Genomic DNA, 18720 nt, shown 5'->3' with positions numbered 1-18720 from the left:
GCAAATCCCAAATTCCTTCTGCAAAAACCAACAGGAGTTCAGCGAACAAGTCTAAGATCAACTAAAATCAGCAAATACCAAATTCCTTCTGCAAAAACCAACAGGAGTTCAGCGAACAAGTCTAAGATCAACTAAAATCAGCAAATACCAAATTCCTTCTGCAAAAACCAACAGGAGTTCAGCGAACAAGTCTAAGATCAACTAAAATCAGCAAATACCAGATTCCTTCTGCAAAAACCAACAGGAGTTCAGCGAACAAGTCTAAGATCAACTAAAATCAGCAAATCCCAAATTCCTTCTGCAAAAACCAACAGGAGTTCAGCGAACAAGTCTAAGATCAACTAAAATCAGAAAATACCAAATTCCTTCTGCAAAAACCAACAGGAGTTCAGCGAACAAGTCTAAGATCAACTAAAATCAGCAAATACCAAATTCCTTTTGCAAAAACCAACAGGAGTTCAGCGAACAAGTCTAAGATCAACTAAAATCAGCAAATACCAGATTCCTTCTGCAAAAACCAACAGGAGTTCAGCGAACAAGTCTAAGATCAACTAAAATCAGCAAATCCCAAATTCCTTCTGCAAAAACCAACAGGAGTTCAGCGAACAAGTCTAAGATCAACTAAAATCAGAAAATACCAAATTCCTTCTGCAAAAACCAACAGGAGTTCAGCGAACAAGTCTAAGATCAACTAAAATCAGCAAATACCAAATTCCTTTTGCAAAAACCAACAGGAGTTCAGCGAACAAGTCTAAGATCAACTAAAATCAGCAAATACCAGATTCCTTCTGCAAAAACCAACAGGAGTTCAGCGAACAAGTCTAAGATCAACTAAAATCAGCAAATACCAGATTCCTTCTGCAAAAACCAACAGGAGTTCAGCGAACAAGTCTAAGATCAACTAAAATCAGCAAATACCAAATTCCTTCTGCAAAAACCAACAGGAGTTCAGCGAACAAGTCTAAGATCAACTAAAATCAGCAAATACCAGATTCCTTCTGCAAAAACCAACAGGAGTTCAGCGAACAAGTCTAAGATCAACTAAAATCAGCAAATACCAGATTCCTTCTGCAAAAACCAACAGGAGTTCAGCGAACAAGTCTAAGATCAACTAAAATCAGCAAATACCAAATTCCTTCTGCAAAAACCAACAGGAGTTCAGCGAACAAGTCTAAGATCAACTAAAATCAGCAAATACCAAATTCCTTCTGCAAAAACCAACAGAAGTTCAGCGAACAAGTCTAAGATCAACTAAAATCAGCAAATACCAGATTCCTTCTGCAAAAACCAACAGGAGTTCAGCGAACAAGTCTAAGATCAACTAAAATCAGCAAATACCAGATTCCTTCTGCAAAAACCAACAGGAGTTCAGCGAACAAGTCTAAGATCAACTAAAATCAGCAAATACCAGATTCCTTCTGCAAAAACCAACAGGAGTTCAGCGAACAAGTCTAAGATCAACTAAAATCAGCAAATACCAGATTCCTTCTGCAAAAACCAACAGGAGTTCAGCGAACAAGTCTAAGATCAACTAAAATCAGCAAATACCAGATTCCTTCTGCAAAAACCAACAGGAGTTCAGCGAACAAGTCTAAGATCAACTAAAATCAGCAAATACCAGATTCCTTCTGCAAAAACCAACAGGAGTTCAGGCACCTCTCGTTCGAATTCTTCACGATTATAACAGTACTTATACGGAGCTGGATATTTTCCGCACTAAGCTGATCAATTTCAAGAAAGCATAGCCTATATACCGGTGAGTCGCTGTCTTTTGTGCTTATCAAAATTTCTGGTATATATTTTATTTTGTCATACATAGTATTGTCTTTGGTTAACATAGCTTTTACACATTGAAAGACCACAATTTTTTAACTGCATTAAAGCTATTTGTATTTTTATAAACTTATAATTATTGACATAATTTTATATTTTCTGACGTTTCGCGTGCTTTTCAGCGTGCGTGGTCACGGTGACTGAAGACAAAAGGTGTTGAATGTCAAATCTATCACAGCTGTAGAGAAAGTTGTGTCCGTCATACATTTTAGATAAGAATTTGTAACATATATCGTAGTACTATGTATATGGTAAACTTTAATAAAAAAAAAATCGAGAAAACCTCACCTGTAGTATTGTAAAGTTCTCCAAGACGCTGTTCATCATATATTTCTCGGGTAAATGTTTCAGTTTGTGTATGAAGTTAACCATATATTCGCACATGGGCGATCGGTGTATGCGATAAACGAATCTTCCGCCCTCGAACCGGGCGTATTCAGTCTCCACTTTCTCAACAACTTGTTTACCAAACGAACACACTTTGGTACTGCACGTTATCGTCATGTTTTCGTTGCTCTCGTAACTGGAAAGATATTCAATGTTTAAAGATACAGTTTTGTACTGGAGGTTGGACTTTTATATGTGAGCATATAATAATGTGAAGGAAAACTACAAACACCTAAAACTCGGCTGGCAGTAAAGGCTGATAAAAAATGTACTCAATATGGAATAATAAAAAAAAATTGTGATCGTCATCAGCGACTAGTGACTAGTAGTTATTTTTTATAGAAATGTTAAGTGATATGGACAGTCTTAATGCCAGAGGGTTTGTAGGTGCGCTGCTGGCCTATTAAGAATTGGTACATTCTTTGGTTTAAGGACCCTTAGTCGAATTAAAAAAACGCTTAGTTGTGGAACTCCTCGGCGGACGACATGGTGATACAGGTGGAATTTAGGAAGTTATATTCAATGTTTAACTTAAGCGTGGCGAACTTTAACAAATGGTTGAAACCGTGGCTGTTCACAACAAAAAAATATCAATATATTAAAATTCTCGTGTCACAATGTTCGTTCCCATACTCCTCCGAAACGGCTTGACCGATTCTTATGAATTTTTTTAATGCATATTCAGTAAGTCTGAATCGACTACTATCTATCTTTCCAACTCCTAAATGATAAGGCGTGTACACCCCAATTTTTTTTTGTTTTTTTTTTTATGATACAGCATACAAAACACATACAACCCTTAATTGTCACCGCTCTACGATCAACCCCTATTTTCTATTACGTAGGTTATTTTCATTGAAATAAAAAATATTTCCTGGAAATAATATATAGATTTTACACATTAAGAAAACACTTTTTAAACGGATTGAAGCTATAAATTATTATTATAAACTTAGAATTATTTGCATAATTTTAAATTTTTCCATGGTCACCGTGACCACGCACGCTGTAAAGCACGCGAAACGTCGAAAAATTTAAAATTATGTAAATAATTCTAAGTTTATAATAATAATACATGGCTTCAATCCGTTTAAAAAGTGTTTTCTTAATAATATACATGGCAAAACAACGTTTGCCTGGTCAGCTAGTAAATATACAAACTAGATACTCACACACTAGTGACGCCATAGAATGCGGCAGGATCGTCGAGATTGTTTGTATTGAGATCCGCCCAGAACTTGACGAGGAAGAACGCATTACGGGGACCTTTCTCGTACAATTCCTTTAAACCGCCCTTTTTCTCCGGGAATTTATCGTTAATTTGTTGAACGTCTACCGACTGGAATGAGAAATACAAATTTAAATACAAACTCTTAGGTATCTTTAAGGATAAGTATTGAAAAGGTACACAGATTGATAAGTTTGTCTTTCTTATCTTTATTTAAAGAAGACATTTCGCTTGCCCCAGGGAACAAATATCGTAAAAAAAAATTTTTTCAGGAAAAATAAAAGACTGTAATACTATTATTACTAGGATGAAAATTTTATAAGTTTGTCTTTCTTATACAGTGTAATGCGACAGTTCCTATTATTTGTCTTTTATTGTATATAATACAGCTGGCCAGCAGCACATATTATATATTGTATATATGAGCGTATTATATACTTAACTACAATATGAAGTTAAAAACGTCGCAAAACGTGGCCTATGGTGTAACTGTAATGTTACAATAAGGGCTATAATAATTGTTTAGGAAACCGCAGCCGATAAAGCTGTTCGATAGTCGATAAGTTATTGTAAAAACCTCTTTATCGACAGAGCAGGGTCGGTAAAGTAGTTCTAGATAAATAATTGTAATGCGACCATTCCTAACATTTATGTTCAAATTGTTTAATGTCTATATTGGGATCAGAATATAATGTATTTATTAGTAGAAAAAAAATAAAAAAATTGATACTTGTATTATTTTAAACTACTATCTCATCAAAAACATACAATTAATAATAACTTTAAATAAAAAAAAATCTTATAATAGATTCACAACGAAAAAACTTTACTATCAGGCTATCAGGCACAGAAGGCCGATCAGTCAATAAAAATATGATCCAAACCCCGGTTTCCTCCTTAATAATTCATATAAAAAGTATATTATTTACCTCTAATAAGGGATCCGCATACGTGACAGTACCACCTATATGTACAAAGAGATGCTGCGCCGGCGCCGTGCTCGGGGGATACTGAAATATTTTTTTATAGTTAAAATAACTTTTGCACACATAGAATATCTAGAATTTCGCTTTTATTATTTAATTAAGTTTAGGCGTGAATTGAAATATTAACTTTGACCAGACACATTTTTGTTTGAATAATAAAGTCCCTAACTGTGTAACTGTGATCAAGTAATGTTACAGAAGGAGACAGAACAAGAGAGGGAGCTTTTGAGGGTGAATCCTAGGGTTAGAAGACACAGAGTAAATAGAAGATATGCCCATCTCCTACCTCCTATGTAGTGCTTTGGGCTTTTGGACTTTGTAGAAACTACTCGAAGTGGTTTTAGTGGGCATTGCTCACCCAGAGATTCTGCTATTCAGAGAGGGTTAAGTCGAGTCACCCCTGCAACTTTTGGAGGCAGGGATGCGCAGAGGCATTTCCACCCCGGATATTTAAAAATAAGGTTTTCCTGCATCGCCCCCGTCATTTGCCAAGTATTTAACATTAATAAAACATTTCTCCTATGTTATTATTATAAATAAAAAACCAATGGCGCTACAATCTTTTTAGGTCTGGGCCTCAGATTTCCGTATCTGTTTCATCGTTTGTGAATTGAATAGGCAAGTAGGTGATCAGGCTTCTGTGCCTGACAAACACCATCGAATTTTTGGCTCTAAGGCAAGCCGATTTCCTCACGATGTTTTTCTTCACCGTTCGAGCTAATGTTAAATGCGCACATAGAAAGAAAATCCATTGGTGCACAGCCGGGGATCGAACCTACGACCTCAGCGATGAGAGTCGCACGCTGTGGCCATTAAAAATTATAATTATATAATTAAAAATTAAAACTGGATTCGTTAAAAGGTAGGTCGGTCTGTACAAAGCAAGTGTTTTGCCTTTTAAAGAAATATATCTGAGGAAACGCATGTTTTTATAGGCTTAGGGGTAACTTATATATATTTAAGAAAAACACTTTTTGACCGGATTAAAGCTATGTATTATTATTAAAAATTATAATTAACACACACACACACACACACAGCTGAAAAGCACGAGAAACGAAAAATTAAAATTTAGTATTATGTAAATAATAATAAGTTTTTAATAATAATACATAGCTTTAATCCGTTCAAAAAGTGTTTTTCTTAATGTGTTAAAGCTATTTTAACAAAAGACAATATTATATATATTTATTCTCACCGTATCAGGATCTCTAGGGTGTTCTACAAAGGCTGAGAACTCTACTAGGCGCAGTTTGTGCGTGGCTATAGCTCGTCCTTCCCAGGGCGGAGGGGGAGCCACATCCGTCCCGCCCGGGACTACGCCGCCCACGCCCGGGACGCCTTTGTAACCCGCACCGGGGAAAGGTTTTACACTGGAAAAGTTAAATAATACAATTATAAATTCGTTTTAACCAATTGTTACTACCATAATTTTTTATCCTTTTTTCAAATTTATTTTCTTTTAAATAGTTCATACTCGATTCAATTGCCTTTACCACTGGTATACTTTAGATTGAGTGATTTGATTTATGAGTAAGTAAGATGCGTTAGTATTTGTCGAACCCGAGGCGGTGAAAGTGGGTTTTCCTACCCGGCTCTCTGATTAACAGAGACATAAGCCTGATACGCATTTCCGCCCGTGAAAAAGGCAAAGCACACTCTTAAAATCTTCAGTCGCAATATATGCCTTTCAATTAATTTAGACAAATCGAGTCTACAGATAAAAAAAATGTGTGTGTGTGTCAGCTACGAGGCACGATTGGCGTTTACTCGTTACGAACGATAATTATGATATATATCGAATAGAAAAAAAGGGTAAATGAACGCATCTGCTAAAATGATTCTTATCATTACAAACATATATCTGTAATTATTCGGATTATTTATATTACTTCAATAAAGCGTATTACATAAAGTATGTTACAAAACAATATAAATAATAATAATAATAACAATAATAATTGTCTTCAATTTATACAAATCCAATTTTAGAGAGAGAATGAGATGGAATCATTCTTTTACTCGTTCAATCCTACAGATATATGTATGTTTGTCTCTTTCTACGTAACGCCTCAACTTTTCGTGTTACACTTGATTTTACTCCTCATAAAATTTGAGTTATAGGAGTAAACACCAAAAAACAATCACATTTGTCTTTGTATACATCGATGATATTAATAAACACGTGTAAAAAATAATATTCCAGCTACAAGTTGGCAGGTGCAAAAACGTGTTTTTTCTTGAGATCATTTACAGTTTAATTAATTACCACTTAGCTGTCTGTACGTCTCTGAGTGGATTATTATTTAAACACAACAATACGATACCGTTATAAAGACTAATGTCAAACGAGAAAGACTAACGAATAATACTTTTTGTGGATTCGTACGTGCGTCAACAACTTGGAAGTACAATTATGCATTTACTACGGGAGTAACATTTTTTTAAGGGCCTTTACAGTTCAGTCCCGGCTGCTTAAGCGAGCGTAGCGGCGTATAGGCGTGCGCTGGCGCAAGAGATTCTCCTGCGGGATACGTACCACGGCTTGGGCCGTTGCGAGGTGGTCAATCGCCTGAAGGGCAGGATGAAAGCTCACTGGAGTGCGTGAAGTACGAAGTAATACGGGACTTTTATTCCTTCGGACGCTACATTCCCTAGCGGCCGGAATAACTTCCCTAACGCGTTGTATGACGTTATATCATAGATTTGTAAGCGTAGATTGTAGGTATCGCTTTATACGTTAAGTACGATGGTATGTCATGTATGTAATATTATACGAATATTTTAAAATGTATGTATGGTTTGAGGTATAGATAGACGGCTTAAATGAAAAACGAAAGACGAAAACGCGTTTGGTTTGGTTGAGGGTCGTGTCGTGTATGTGTGATTGGACTAATCACAGTCAATTGTCATCGTTTTACACTGTCACTCCTATGATTTCGTGGTGATGTCATTGCGTATACAATATACGGTTGGGAACTATACATGAGCTGGATAACGGATTCAGTCTCAATATATATTATTCATAAATAAATAAAATTAGACGCTTCTAACATATACTGTCAGTTGTCAAAACTGTCAACTGGCGATGTTCTTTTGTTTTCAAAAGGAGGTGCAACTAATAAAAATTAATGTTTATCTGTGATATCTATTGTCACCTTCGGTAGTACCAAGAACTTTATGGTAACCATTAAATAATATGTTGCCATAAATATATACTTACTCTTGTGACGTGCCAGCTTGTAGACCGGGTTGCCAGAATTGCTGAAAACAAAAGAAAAACGTATTAGTAATTGGAAAAGAAATAATTCAAAAAACTCTTGGCAGTGGATTATAAAAATTATATATAATTTTGAACGAAAATAATTAACTTTTGCAAACAGTTGCCATAAGTTTTTTGATGATTCTCGTTAGACCAACAAACGACTAGGTTTAAATTAAGCGCACGAAAATTGCCTTTTTACTGTTAAGAAGCTGATGGAAAAATGAGTAGTTTGAACTTGAATTTTAGTTGTTTTATTAGGTAATACTCACGACTACCATAGGATTTTCTCATGGCTAATTTTATTAATACTAACTTCATTTACATTTCTAACGCAGGTTCATCCAATGATCAGCGCAAGCGCGTATATTAAAAATCACAATAAGTACTTTTAATCTATTACCCGTGCTAAAAGGGAACTTGAACCTTTTTTGTACATATTATTAGAATTCAATCGTTTCAACTATAGAATAGACAAAATGCTTTTTTTTTCAATATATACCTATCTATATATTCTTTTAATGTATAATAAAGTTTATTTTATGTAGAAATCGCGTCAATGTACACGCTTATTTTCAAGACTGCCAAATTTTCAGCAAAATATTAAGCTTACGAGAGACCAACATATAGTTTATAATTATATTTAAAAAAAACAATCAGTATTCCTATTTTTAAAAATAGAGTTTCTTGATACTAGGTATCAGGCTGTTGTGGAAATCAATTGAGTCATACATTTTTCATTCTAAAAGCTTTTAGATTATATGTAACTAGCTCATCCGGCAAACGTCATTGTGCCATGTATATTATTTATAGATTATTTCAATAAAAATAACTATGTACTATAATAAATAGGGGTCAATCGTAGAGGGATGACAATTATGGGTTGTATCGTAAAAAAATAAAAACAAAAAAAAATGTCTTAATAATAAAAAAAATTGTGATGGAGACCCCTTATCACTTAGGGGTTTGAAATATAGATAGTAGCAGATTCTCAGACTTACTGACTATGCATAAAAAATTTCATAGGAATCGGTCGAGCCGTTTCGGAGGAGTATGGGAAACATTGTGACACGAGAATTTTATATATGTAGAGATATGTATTTAGTTCTGTGGTGAAACAGTTTTAATATAGCATAGGTAAAATAGCAATTGTAGAAGAAACAAAAGCGCTTGATACTATTTAGTTAGACTCAGTTATGACTTAAACAGCTTAGGACAAACTTTACAGTACTTGAGTCAACTTAAGTGTCTTTAAAGTGACTTTAATGTACCTCAGGCCTGTATTCCAAAACAACTCAAGCTTCGAGCTCTGGTACGATAAAAAAAGTAATTTGATCTTGTAAACTTTGAGTTTGTTTTGGTATACAAGCACAAGTTATAAGCCAATCGATGTTATTTCAGTATATCCTCGCGTGCACAGCATGCCTAGATATAAGCAACACAATAAAGGCTAGTTTCGTGTGAATTAACACAAAGGCATGCCTTGAACAATGTACCGTGTGATGGTACGCCGGGTGTGGCAAACCCGCCACTATTTGAGCGCTAGATAGTGTGCTCATTGACTGCATCGCCTTTTCTTTCATCACACCACCGTCCTAGATTATTTATCAAGTTTTAAACTTGCTACATAACTTGCAATTATATTCTAATAATATACTTGAATTTATTGTTTTCCTTGTCGAAGATTCTAAAGACATATGACAATCTATATAAATACAAACGTAAAAATTACGACTCGTAATTTAGATGTGGGCGTAAAATAAAACTTATATACGTACTAAAATACTGAGTATGTTTACGCGTGTATTGTCAAACTGATCGGTGCTCTGCTATATTAATGTCTGGTTAGATTTTTTACTTACCACTTTGAGCTTGGCTTGTATCTCTCGGAGTTTCCGCCTAGCTAAAACCTGTATGTGTGATGATACTTGTTTTCTTGTTCGCGTTTTCCCTGTTCTTAATTTTATATATCTTGCTATAAGTTCGTTTCTTCCTGTAATTCAGAGAACATAAAATTAATAATAATATGAATGAAAGCCTCTATTGCTGTAATTTCTTATACCAGTATATAAAAATGTGAAGTACTTATAAATAATAAAAAACACTAATAATTAATCTAGATTGATTTCTATTATACAGATTGTCATTGGACAAAGGCCTCCTGTAAGAGCTGCCACTCTACTTTGTTTCTAGCTTTACGTAGCCACATAGTAGCTGCTCTTCGCACATCATCTTCCCATCTTTTTATTTGTCTTCCTCGTTTTCTTTTGTACCGTCACTTTATTCGTCCATTTATCTTTATCTTCTCTTATAATGTTTCATAATATATTTACATTTCAATCTTTTAGTAGAGGTAACAGCATTTCAAAACTTTGTCATGTCCTTTATTTATTCTAGTTTTATTTATTGTTATTTTTTAATTATATACACTTCGTTACATTACAATATAAAGAAATTGAACATAATTAAATCAAAAGGAGGGCAACTGGCGGCCTTATCGCTTTCGAGCGATCTCTTCCAGTCAACCACTGTGAGTAAAAAAAAATGTATTAAATTACATAAGATAGGCAAGAAGTGCAAAAATACATGTTACACACAGTTATTACGACAAAACTAAACAGGAACAAAAAAAACAAACTAAACTAAAAATATGATACATTAAAAATAAAAAGATACATTACACTTTTACTCTATAGATAGAGTCTGAAATTGAATAATGTTAGCGATTATAAAATTATGAAACAAATTATTATATCATATATCTAATTGCTGACGATCGGCAGCGAATACGAAACAAAAACTTTGGTGTTTTTTTTTACAGAAAAAAGCCTAATGTGTGCTTGTTATCTAAGAGAAATACTATAGGGACGACGCTATATGGGACGGTGTTACCTTTGACAAAGCATTCTGAGTTTGTTTACTGACAAAAACGCCTTCTTCAAATCAAGGCGTTTAAACACTGGAATTAAACGTGATACGATCCACAAGGTAAGTCTATTGTTCAAGTATCACGACAAGTGAATTCCATATTCAAAAAGAATGTAACACGAGAAGTGGCAATTGAGATATTCGCGAAATATTTTGAATAGCGGATACAAGTGTATGCGCCCCAACAGGCAACAATGCGATGGGCAGGCAGCACCACCGAGATCGTTATGAAACAATTTTCAAAATATTTTGAATAGCTATTTTCAATTATTGAAACTGCAGTCGAGTCGGAATGCGGACGATTGGCAGGGGTTGAAATTCGCTTTATAAACAAACTTTATTTCAGAAATTAATTCGTTAGTTATTTTTAAACGTGAAAATTTTGATTATTATTTTGTGTCCAATGTTTCAAGGTATTTAAGAAGTGATTAATACCAAGACAAATGTTGATATTTTGTTTTGAATGTAGTGTTTAAATAAAAATCAACTTATAAACATACTTCGAGCTAAATACATTTTATTGTTTGTTATTTAAAGCAAGGCAAGGTTACAGATAACATTTTTCAGTAACAATTTATTTGTATCCATTAAAGCCTTTTATTTTTTATTCAATCGCTAATGTATTATCGTAAATGTCATAGCATAACTCTATTTTTATTACACACTTAAATAATTGATACATTCCGATATAATTATCGGATCTAATGTCACAAACGAAAGGTAGGAAGCGTAATAGAAGAACAATTTTAACAGCGCCAATAAAGTATTCATTTTGTGGACAGCATATAGTAAGTGGGACTCACCAAAGTAAATTGAAATCTCATTGAATTCGGGGAATTCGATGGCGTCGAGAGACGGCTGGTGCGAATTTAATTAACCCCTTGACTGCTCGTTGAGGCAAACGTGCGTAGATATATTATACATATAGCTTCATTATAGCGCTCGTTTTCATGAACACCTATTAATAGTTATATATACAAAGATTTGTGTCATTTCTACTAACAGCAAAAGTCCTTAACGGCATGAAGAACTGCTGACATTTCAGCATAGTATTGAATTTCTTTAATGTGTCTAACTCTACTCAAATGGATGTTAACATGAATTAACCAGTGTGTGATGTGTCGCGAGTAAAATCGCGCGAATCCAGCCAGAGTGCTTTCACCCGAAACGACGTGTGCGCCTCTATAAATAGCCGGGTGCAGGATGAACTCGGAACGTTTCTATACCGTAGCGAATAGAAAAACAAGTGACCATTATTTATTAGTTCGTTAGATGGCTAATTTGGTCGAGTGCCAACGCTACGCTCTCGCGAGTCGAGCTGGATGAAATTGTGCGTACACGGGCGTGCAGCTGCCGCATATGAATATTCAGTTTCTTCGAGAAACACGGATGAATCATCTTGTATCTTATCAATGAGGCGCTCTCCAATAATTAAATCTCGATACTCGTCTATATATTCAATGCAATAAGGATTGGTTCACGAATCGTGTTTCAGGTATAATTTATTCTACAGCGGGAAGTTATCGAAGATCCATCAGAAACACATTAACGTCCTATCTATCAGCCGTGACCTTTTAAAAGCTTTGCCGCAAATATAATTCTAGCAACGTTTTGTGAAACATGTAAACTCATCATACAGCGTTTTCTTTAAAATAAAAGACATAAAAAGTTACCCCAAAAGGTTCTCAAAGGCCTTCGACGTAATTGTAAACAGAAACTTGATTAAATATAAATGTATTTTATTTTAACATTATTTAAATAATGTAAAATGATATCTGTCCGGTTGCGTACGCGGTTGAAGTGTGTCAACCGGTACCATATCGGCAGAACAACTTTTTTAATTAGTTACACATAAAAAAATATGTATATGTATTATCGGATAGTTTCTTTAGGCAAAGGAAAAACACATAAGCGCCAGCGCGACACAAGCGTTGGCGTCTAGGCAAAATTTAACGCTGACCCAAACAGGAGATATGCGAGCTGAATCCTTAAAGGGTTGAGTTGAGACGGTTCTAAGGAGGATTTCTCGGGAGACAATCGGGAGTTATGCCCAGGGCGGGCGGGGCGCTAAACAACGGGCGCGGAGCCCGCCCCTTCTTTATATTTTCTTACTGCGTTCGCCGCCTAGCGCGGCCGGGCCCCTTACACGCTCGCTCGCTCACTAATTGCGCATTCTTCGCATAGTTTAGCCCTCCCGTGAACCCCCGGCCTCCCCCGGACCACGTGAAGCCGTGCGCCGACGAAACTTTCATACGGCGAGGATATTGAGCGGTTTTGAATGTCTTAACTCACGAACGTGCCTGCAGCGGCGCCAATGCACGCTTTGAACCGAACTGTTTCCAACAACTAGCCACAACATTTCACCGGCTAAATTACCGCTCACGTGCATCTCTCCTTCGGTCATACGGTAACAATTTATTTCGGCAACTACGCTTTCAGCCTCAAAGCTTTCTGTTTGCGAGTTGGAAATACTTTTTAATTACATTGTAATTAGAAAAGTCTTTTAGGGTAACATTTTTAAACCTTTACAATGTAATGTTAATTAATATTTTTATTACACTATTTGAATTTTAATGGCGTATTCTGTGTAAGTATTGGCTACTTATTTACTATGCACACAGACCTATACATTGCATCATGAATTTATCCCCTACAAATAGTAAGACTATAAAAATTAACGGACATTTCGTTGACATGTGTAGACCTTAGTGGAGTGACGTGAAGACGGTTGCTCAGATTAGGTCTCGAGGGTGCGGAGAACGGACTGAGGGGTGGATATAGGGCTGTCACGATCCGAGTAAATTAAATAATGGGTCGACTCATTTATGAACTTGAAAAGCACGTTTCAGTAGCAAGTAATTTTTTGATCTTTTGGTTCGAGATTTAATATAAATTGTATAGAATCGTGCGTTTAAAAATATTCTTCAATAAAGTACCGACTAAAAACCCCTTAATTTTCCAGGGCAAATCCTCAAAGTTGGGATATCTTTTATAGAGAAAGAATGCCAGCAACTAAAGCCAAACATTAAGATCTTTTAGTATAACTCCAGTTCCCTTGAATAGTGTGTACCAGCCCTAGATGACCCGTGACGATGCTAGATTAAGCCGGGCCAGCACGTCCGCGAGTAATGTTCTCATATATTGTCTGGACCAGCGCCCGCAATTATGTTCGTCTTACGCCGGCCTTGACAATATGACAACTACGATTTGGAAAATTCATTTCCCGTAAATTTATCTCCTACTAAATGTAATGTTCTGTTTGCACTGTTTTTAGTGCACAATCTATAAAGCAATTGATCTAAGTACCCATTCTGAAAGAAATCTATAAAATCACGAATATATTTTCATATATGCCAGGGATGCTGCTGCAGAGTTTCAATCCATATTTGTGCTACAGAAGCAAGTTGTTCGGGGTATTTGTGTTTTTTTATCTGGTATTGACCAGAATATATTGACATAGCTTTGTTTATGTACAAAAAAATTAACGATTTTAAAACAAATGGCGACTTTCACCAGTATAATACAAATAACCACTAATCTAAGCGTACGACCAACCAGGCTCCAGAAGGTAAACCATAAATGGATTGGAAATTGTATTTGTTTTTACAACAATGTTGCAAGTTAAATTAGTGAATTACAGTGATAATTCACTTAATTATTCAACTTTCCTTAAACGTAAATTAATCAATAAATATTATAAATATGACGATTATTTATATGATCCTAATACTTGGGATTGATTTTCTCCAGTACAAACAATTTGTATAAGTGTTCGTGATTATTTGAGTTTGAGAAAAATGTTCTAAACGCAACTAAATTTTTTTTACACTACGTCAAAATCACACAAAAGTCTATCAACGCATAATCTAATTTGATTTTAACAATTTACTGTGTAATAAGATTTAAATTCCGCATTTCTTTCCGTCTATTAAATCACTTGAGGTGGACACATTGCGGTAGATTTGTTTAGCAATTCCGTCTAGGGGCAGTCCTTTAATTAAAAGCGGGTATTATAGCTAGAGAACTTAATGTACGTCCAGCGAAATGGCCTTTATGCCACGCGTCAATTATACCCCAACGCACGGAGAGGGAAATGCCTATTTTATTTGAGGGTTGATATCTTAGATGTCTGTTTACAAGTTTCTCGTTCAGAATATTTTTATAACACACGTATAATCTTTAACGTTATTTTTTAAGAGCAGTAATTGTGAAGTCTAGTCACACCACGTGCCCTAATAGATTTATTTTCTAATTGAAACTGGCATTTTTAATTTATGTATAAAAAGGGATCGCAAAATATGTTGCTAAGCGCTGACACTGGAAGACGGCTGGACCTATATGAGAATTTTTTATTTATTCCTAAAACTCTAAGAAGGTTTTAAAGAAGAAAAGCGAACAGCTTCTTTGCAAAGCCAAACATTCCATATGTTGTTCCAAAACATATTAAGGAGAAACGAAGTTAGCACAGCTAGTCACTAATATATAAAAACAAACATTTTGCATAAACTAATGGCAGTTTAACAATTGTTACTTCATTTAAGGTACATTTTTGACACATCGATACTTACGCCAGGCTTTCTCCACGTCAAGAAAGACTTCATCAAGAAATTTCCACCTAAACACTACAAGTGCTGCCATTACTGACACTTAGCATTCTATTTTAGCCTACATTTGTATGATTTTAAGCAATTTCATACAAATCATTAAGAAACAAAGCATTTAACTGTTAGACAATTATACTTAATAGCGATATGCAAACATTTTTTGGAATGAAACACCTGACACACCACATCAAACACACAGCAACAAAAACGCACTTTCATCGCCCAACGCTTTCTCTCCTTCCGAGGATTTTCATCTTTAACCACTTCATTAAAAACAAAATTATCACCAACATTTCAAAACTCACATTACATACACTTACTTAAAATCTCAAACAACATCTTGTCAACCTGTCCCATATACAGAAAATATTCTTATTGTGCAAAAATAGTTTAAATATAAATTTGTGTTATGTAGATAACATAAAGGTAAATACAGTTTATGTTTTAAAAGGAAGAGACTGGCTGGACAACTCAGGAAATTCTAGTGCCAGTTTAAATATCCTATAAATTGTGTATAATAAAGTTTTTCTTTTCTTTATTTTTTTCTGGCAATTCTCAGAAAAGAAAAGCAGACATAATTAACTGTTGAATATAAAAAAAAGATTTGTTCTGGTTGTTAATTTGCTGTAGGAACTGAAGAGCGATCGTCACGTCGCCTTAACGAGCGCCCTTACTTAACATTGTAACGTGAAAAAATTCCTCTTGTCTCTGAGGATTCCTTTAGCAATTAACTGATTTCAAGGAAAATTAGGGCACATCGAAACGACATTCGTTTTAGAACTAATTCTTAATACATGCATTTTTTATTACGTACGCAATTTGATTAATTTTTATTGTTACCAATCAGTTAATAGCAATTTTTATTTATTTTTATATTCAGAAGGCTCGACTGATGTTAAGTGCTCAAGGACATTTACATTGCCAGAAGGCTTGCAAGTATGGTGACGGCCTTTCAAGAACTGGTACGCTCTTTTCTTGAACGGCCCTAAGTGGAATTGGTTCGGAAATACTTCAGTGGGCAGCTAGTTCCACATAGTGGTGGTGCGCGGCAAAAACTTAACAGCCAATAGAAGTTAAAAACGTCATGGATGTAGTGTAACTTTACAAGACATTGCATAATCTATATTCTCATCTCATACATATTGATATTCGTACGGAATTGCTTGTTAAAATCTCTATCAACTACAGTACACGGTTGACAAAACAAATATCCCTTTTACAAGGCCGTCTCACTCTGAACAGATTGTCTCAGATGCACAATAGAAGTGAGATGAAAAATGAGAAACCTTGATATTTTAATTATTTGCTTTTATTATTATTTATGTATATACAGTGTATATTCGCGGTTCATTGGCGTCCGCCAATACAAAGTGTCTCGTGAGTTGTGTGCGCTATTGCGGGCTACTCGATTGTGAGGAAGTTGCATGGATACGGTTAGCGCTGGGCCTTCTTAAATTCTTATATTATTTTCACATGAGTATATCCTTTCTATAACATATTTTCACTAGTTAGTTTGAGAGCAATAATAAATTATTCCATTTTATTTAGCAGTTTGAACATAACTTGTGTTTCGTCTCTATATATACTATAAGACATAAACCTCCAAAGATTTTGACGAAATCAGAAAACATTTTTCGCTAACTCAGCGCATACGAATTCCCCGAAACCGATCCGAAGATAATAATTGTCGGTTTGCTTCCGTGGAATCCTATTGCGCAAACAGCTTTGTCGGCACATCAATGCCTTTTGTCTTGACACTCGTGCCACATCCATTGTTCTGTTTAGAAGCCTTGATATCGACACATACGATTTTCAATCGGCCAAGTGGTCCTTTTGGTTATATTCAATGATATTCCCAAATATATGTATCGCTGTTTAGTCTGACAAGACTAATTGCTTCTTAAGTTATGACATGATATGTTTTAAAAGAAATAGGTTTTTTTTTTAATAAATAAATCAATGGCGCTACAACCTTTTTAGGTCTAGGCCTTAGATTTTTTTACATAGGCAAGTAGATGGTCAGCCTGACGCACGCCGTCGACTGTCGGTCTAAGGCAAGCCGGGTTCCTCACCATGTTTTCCTTCACCATTTAACATTTAAATGAGCACATAGAATGAAAGTCCATAGGTGCACAGCCGGGGATCGAACCTACGACCTCGGGAATGAGAGTCGCACACTGAAGCCACTAGGCCAACACAGCTCCAATTATAAATTATAACTAAACATATTATACAATTACTTTCTAAGTACATTTTAGCATTATAGCAACACTGCTTGGTACTCTTTCCTCAATAGAGCTAGTCACCCAGCATGCTTGAACTCACCGTACATCTTGCCCTCGTCCGATAGAATGATCTTCCGTCTTCCACAAGGTGGGTATATCGCCAGTGCCTCTTGGAAGCTCTGCTCGATATCTGGACTCCATACTCCCTCCGCATCTGCCGCTGACATATCCTGGAAATGTTAATATATATTTTTTAAACTCGGTATTATCACGTAAGTCAGTCCAACTTCTTAATAGGACGGGAACACTTTGTCGAACACTAACAGTTAAATAACATTATCTTATTTAACGCTATGTACTTTCTGAAAATTAAGTCAGCATAATATTACTTATTAGCCATAATTATTGTATAGGCTAGATTGTAATTCATGCAAAGTTTATTTAAAGGAATTATTTATGCAAAGGGGTTTATTTTTCATAAAAGAACAGGGGGCAGGCGGCTCAACTGATGTAAAGTGATACCGCCGCTCATGGGCACTCAATGCCAGAGGGCTCGCTAGTACGTTGCCGATCTTTTAAGAATATTCTTAAATTGCTGGACTAGTTTGTCTGTACTGTCCGTCTCTATTTACCTGTCCACATCGTGTTCCACGTGTGTTTTTTGACTGTCCTTTTCATCTTCTACGTGTTTTAATTGTTTTTGACAATGTAATTGTTTTCTAATGTTATTCACAACAGAAGAGAAAGACATGACTCGAATGCGATACGGCCAGTTGTTCTCACTTTTATTAATTTATTTTTAATTTTATTTCTTGCAACGAAATAATTATAAAAAAATAAAAAGTTTTTTTTTCAGGTGGATATAATTTGCTGAGGGTCACTCGCTTTCTCAACTCTGTATGACGTGTGACAGACATTAAAATTGAGGCCTAATAATGTTGTAAAATATAAACTCAACAACTCAAACACTACTAATTGAACTTTATAGTTTATTTATTTAAATAGAGAATTCATATTTCACGGTTAATAAAAATCAATAGTTTACATTTAAATTTGCATGCAAATACTAGTTCTCACTAACTGGTTAAGTTCAAGGTTTAGAAAGGAAACAACAAGAACATAGTACGAAATTACAAAATCGTTACAAATGAATCAACATTGTAATTTGCATGCATTAAGTCCACATTACATAATATACAGTACCATAATATACATTAACACTAAAGAAATCTTTGCAATATTATTATATATGGAGAAAAATTCAGTG

The 18720-nt window shown here is 35.1% G+C and overlaps 1 protein-coding gene across 4 annotated transcripts in view; it reads right to left on the bottom strand.

Annotated features, from left to right (window-relative positions):
- The window catches only part of LOC123712392 (transcriptional enhancer factor TEF-1), a 77555-nt gene that overhangs the window by 3387 nt on the left and 55448 nt on the right, over positions 1-18720 (bottom strand). For 3 of the 4 annotated variants that reach the window (XM_045665451.1, XM_045665447.1, XM_045665448.1), the window contains 8 exons: positions 17554-17683; positions 9559-9689; positions 9193-9291; positions 7658-7698; positions 5633-5807; positions 4378-4458; positions 3393-3559; positions 2122-2356 (listed from right to left, as the gene is read on the bottom strand). In XM_045665451.1, coding sequence (XP_045521407.1) covers positions 2122-2356; positions 3393-3559; positions 4378-4458; positions 5633-5807; positions 7658-7698; positions 9193-9291; positions 9559-9689; positions 17554-17680 — 1056 coding nt within the window. In that variant the 5' untranslated portion in view covers positions 17681-17683. The remainder of the gene's footprint in view (positions 1-2121; positions 2357-3392; positions 3560-4377; positions 4459-5632; positions 5808-7657; positions 7699-9192; positions 9292-9558; positions 9690-17553; positions 17684-18720) is intronic. The other variant, XM_045665450.1, reaches the window with a different exon arrangement.

This window comes from Pieris brassicae, chromosome 7, assembly GCF_905147105.1.
Source record: "Pieris brassicae chromosome 7, ilPieBrab1.1, whole genome shotgun sequence".
Taxonomy (NCBI): domain Eukaryota; kingdom Metazoa; phylum Arthropoda; class Insecta; order Lepidoptera; family Pieridae; genus Pieris; species Pieris brassicae.
This window is presented reverse-complemented; position numbering and strand designations above follow the sequence as displayed.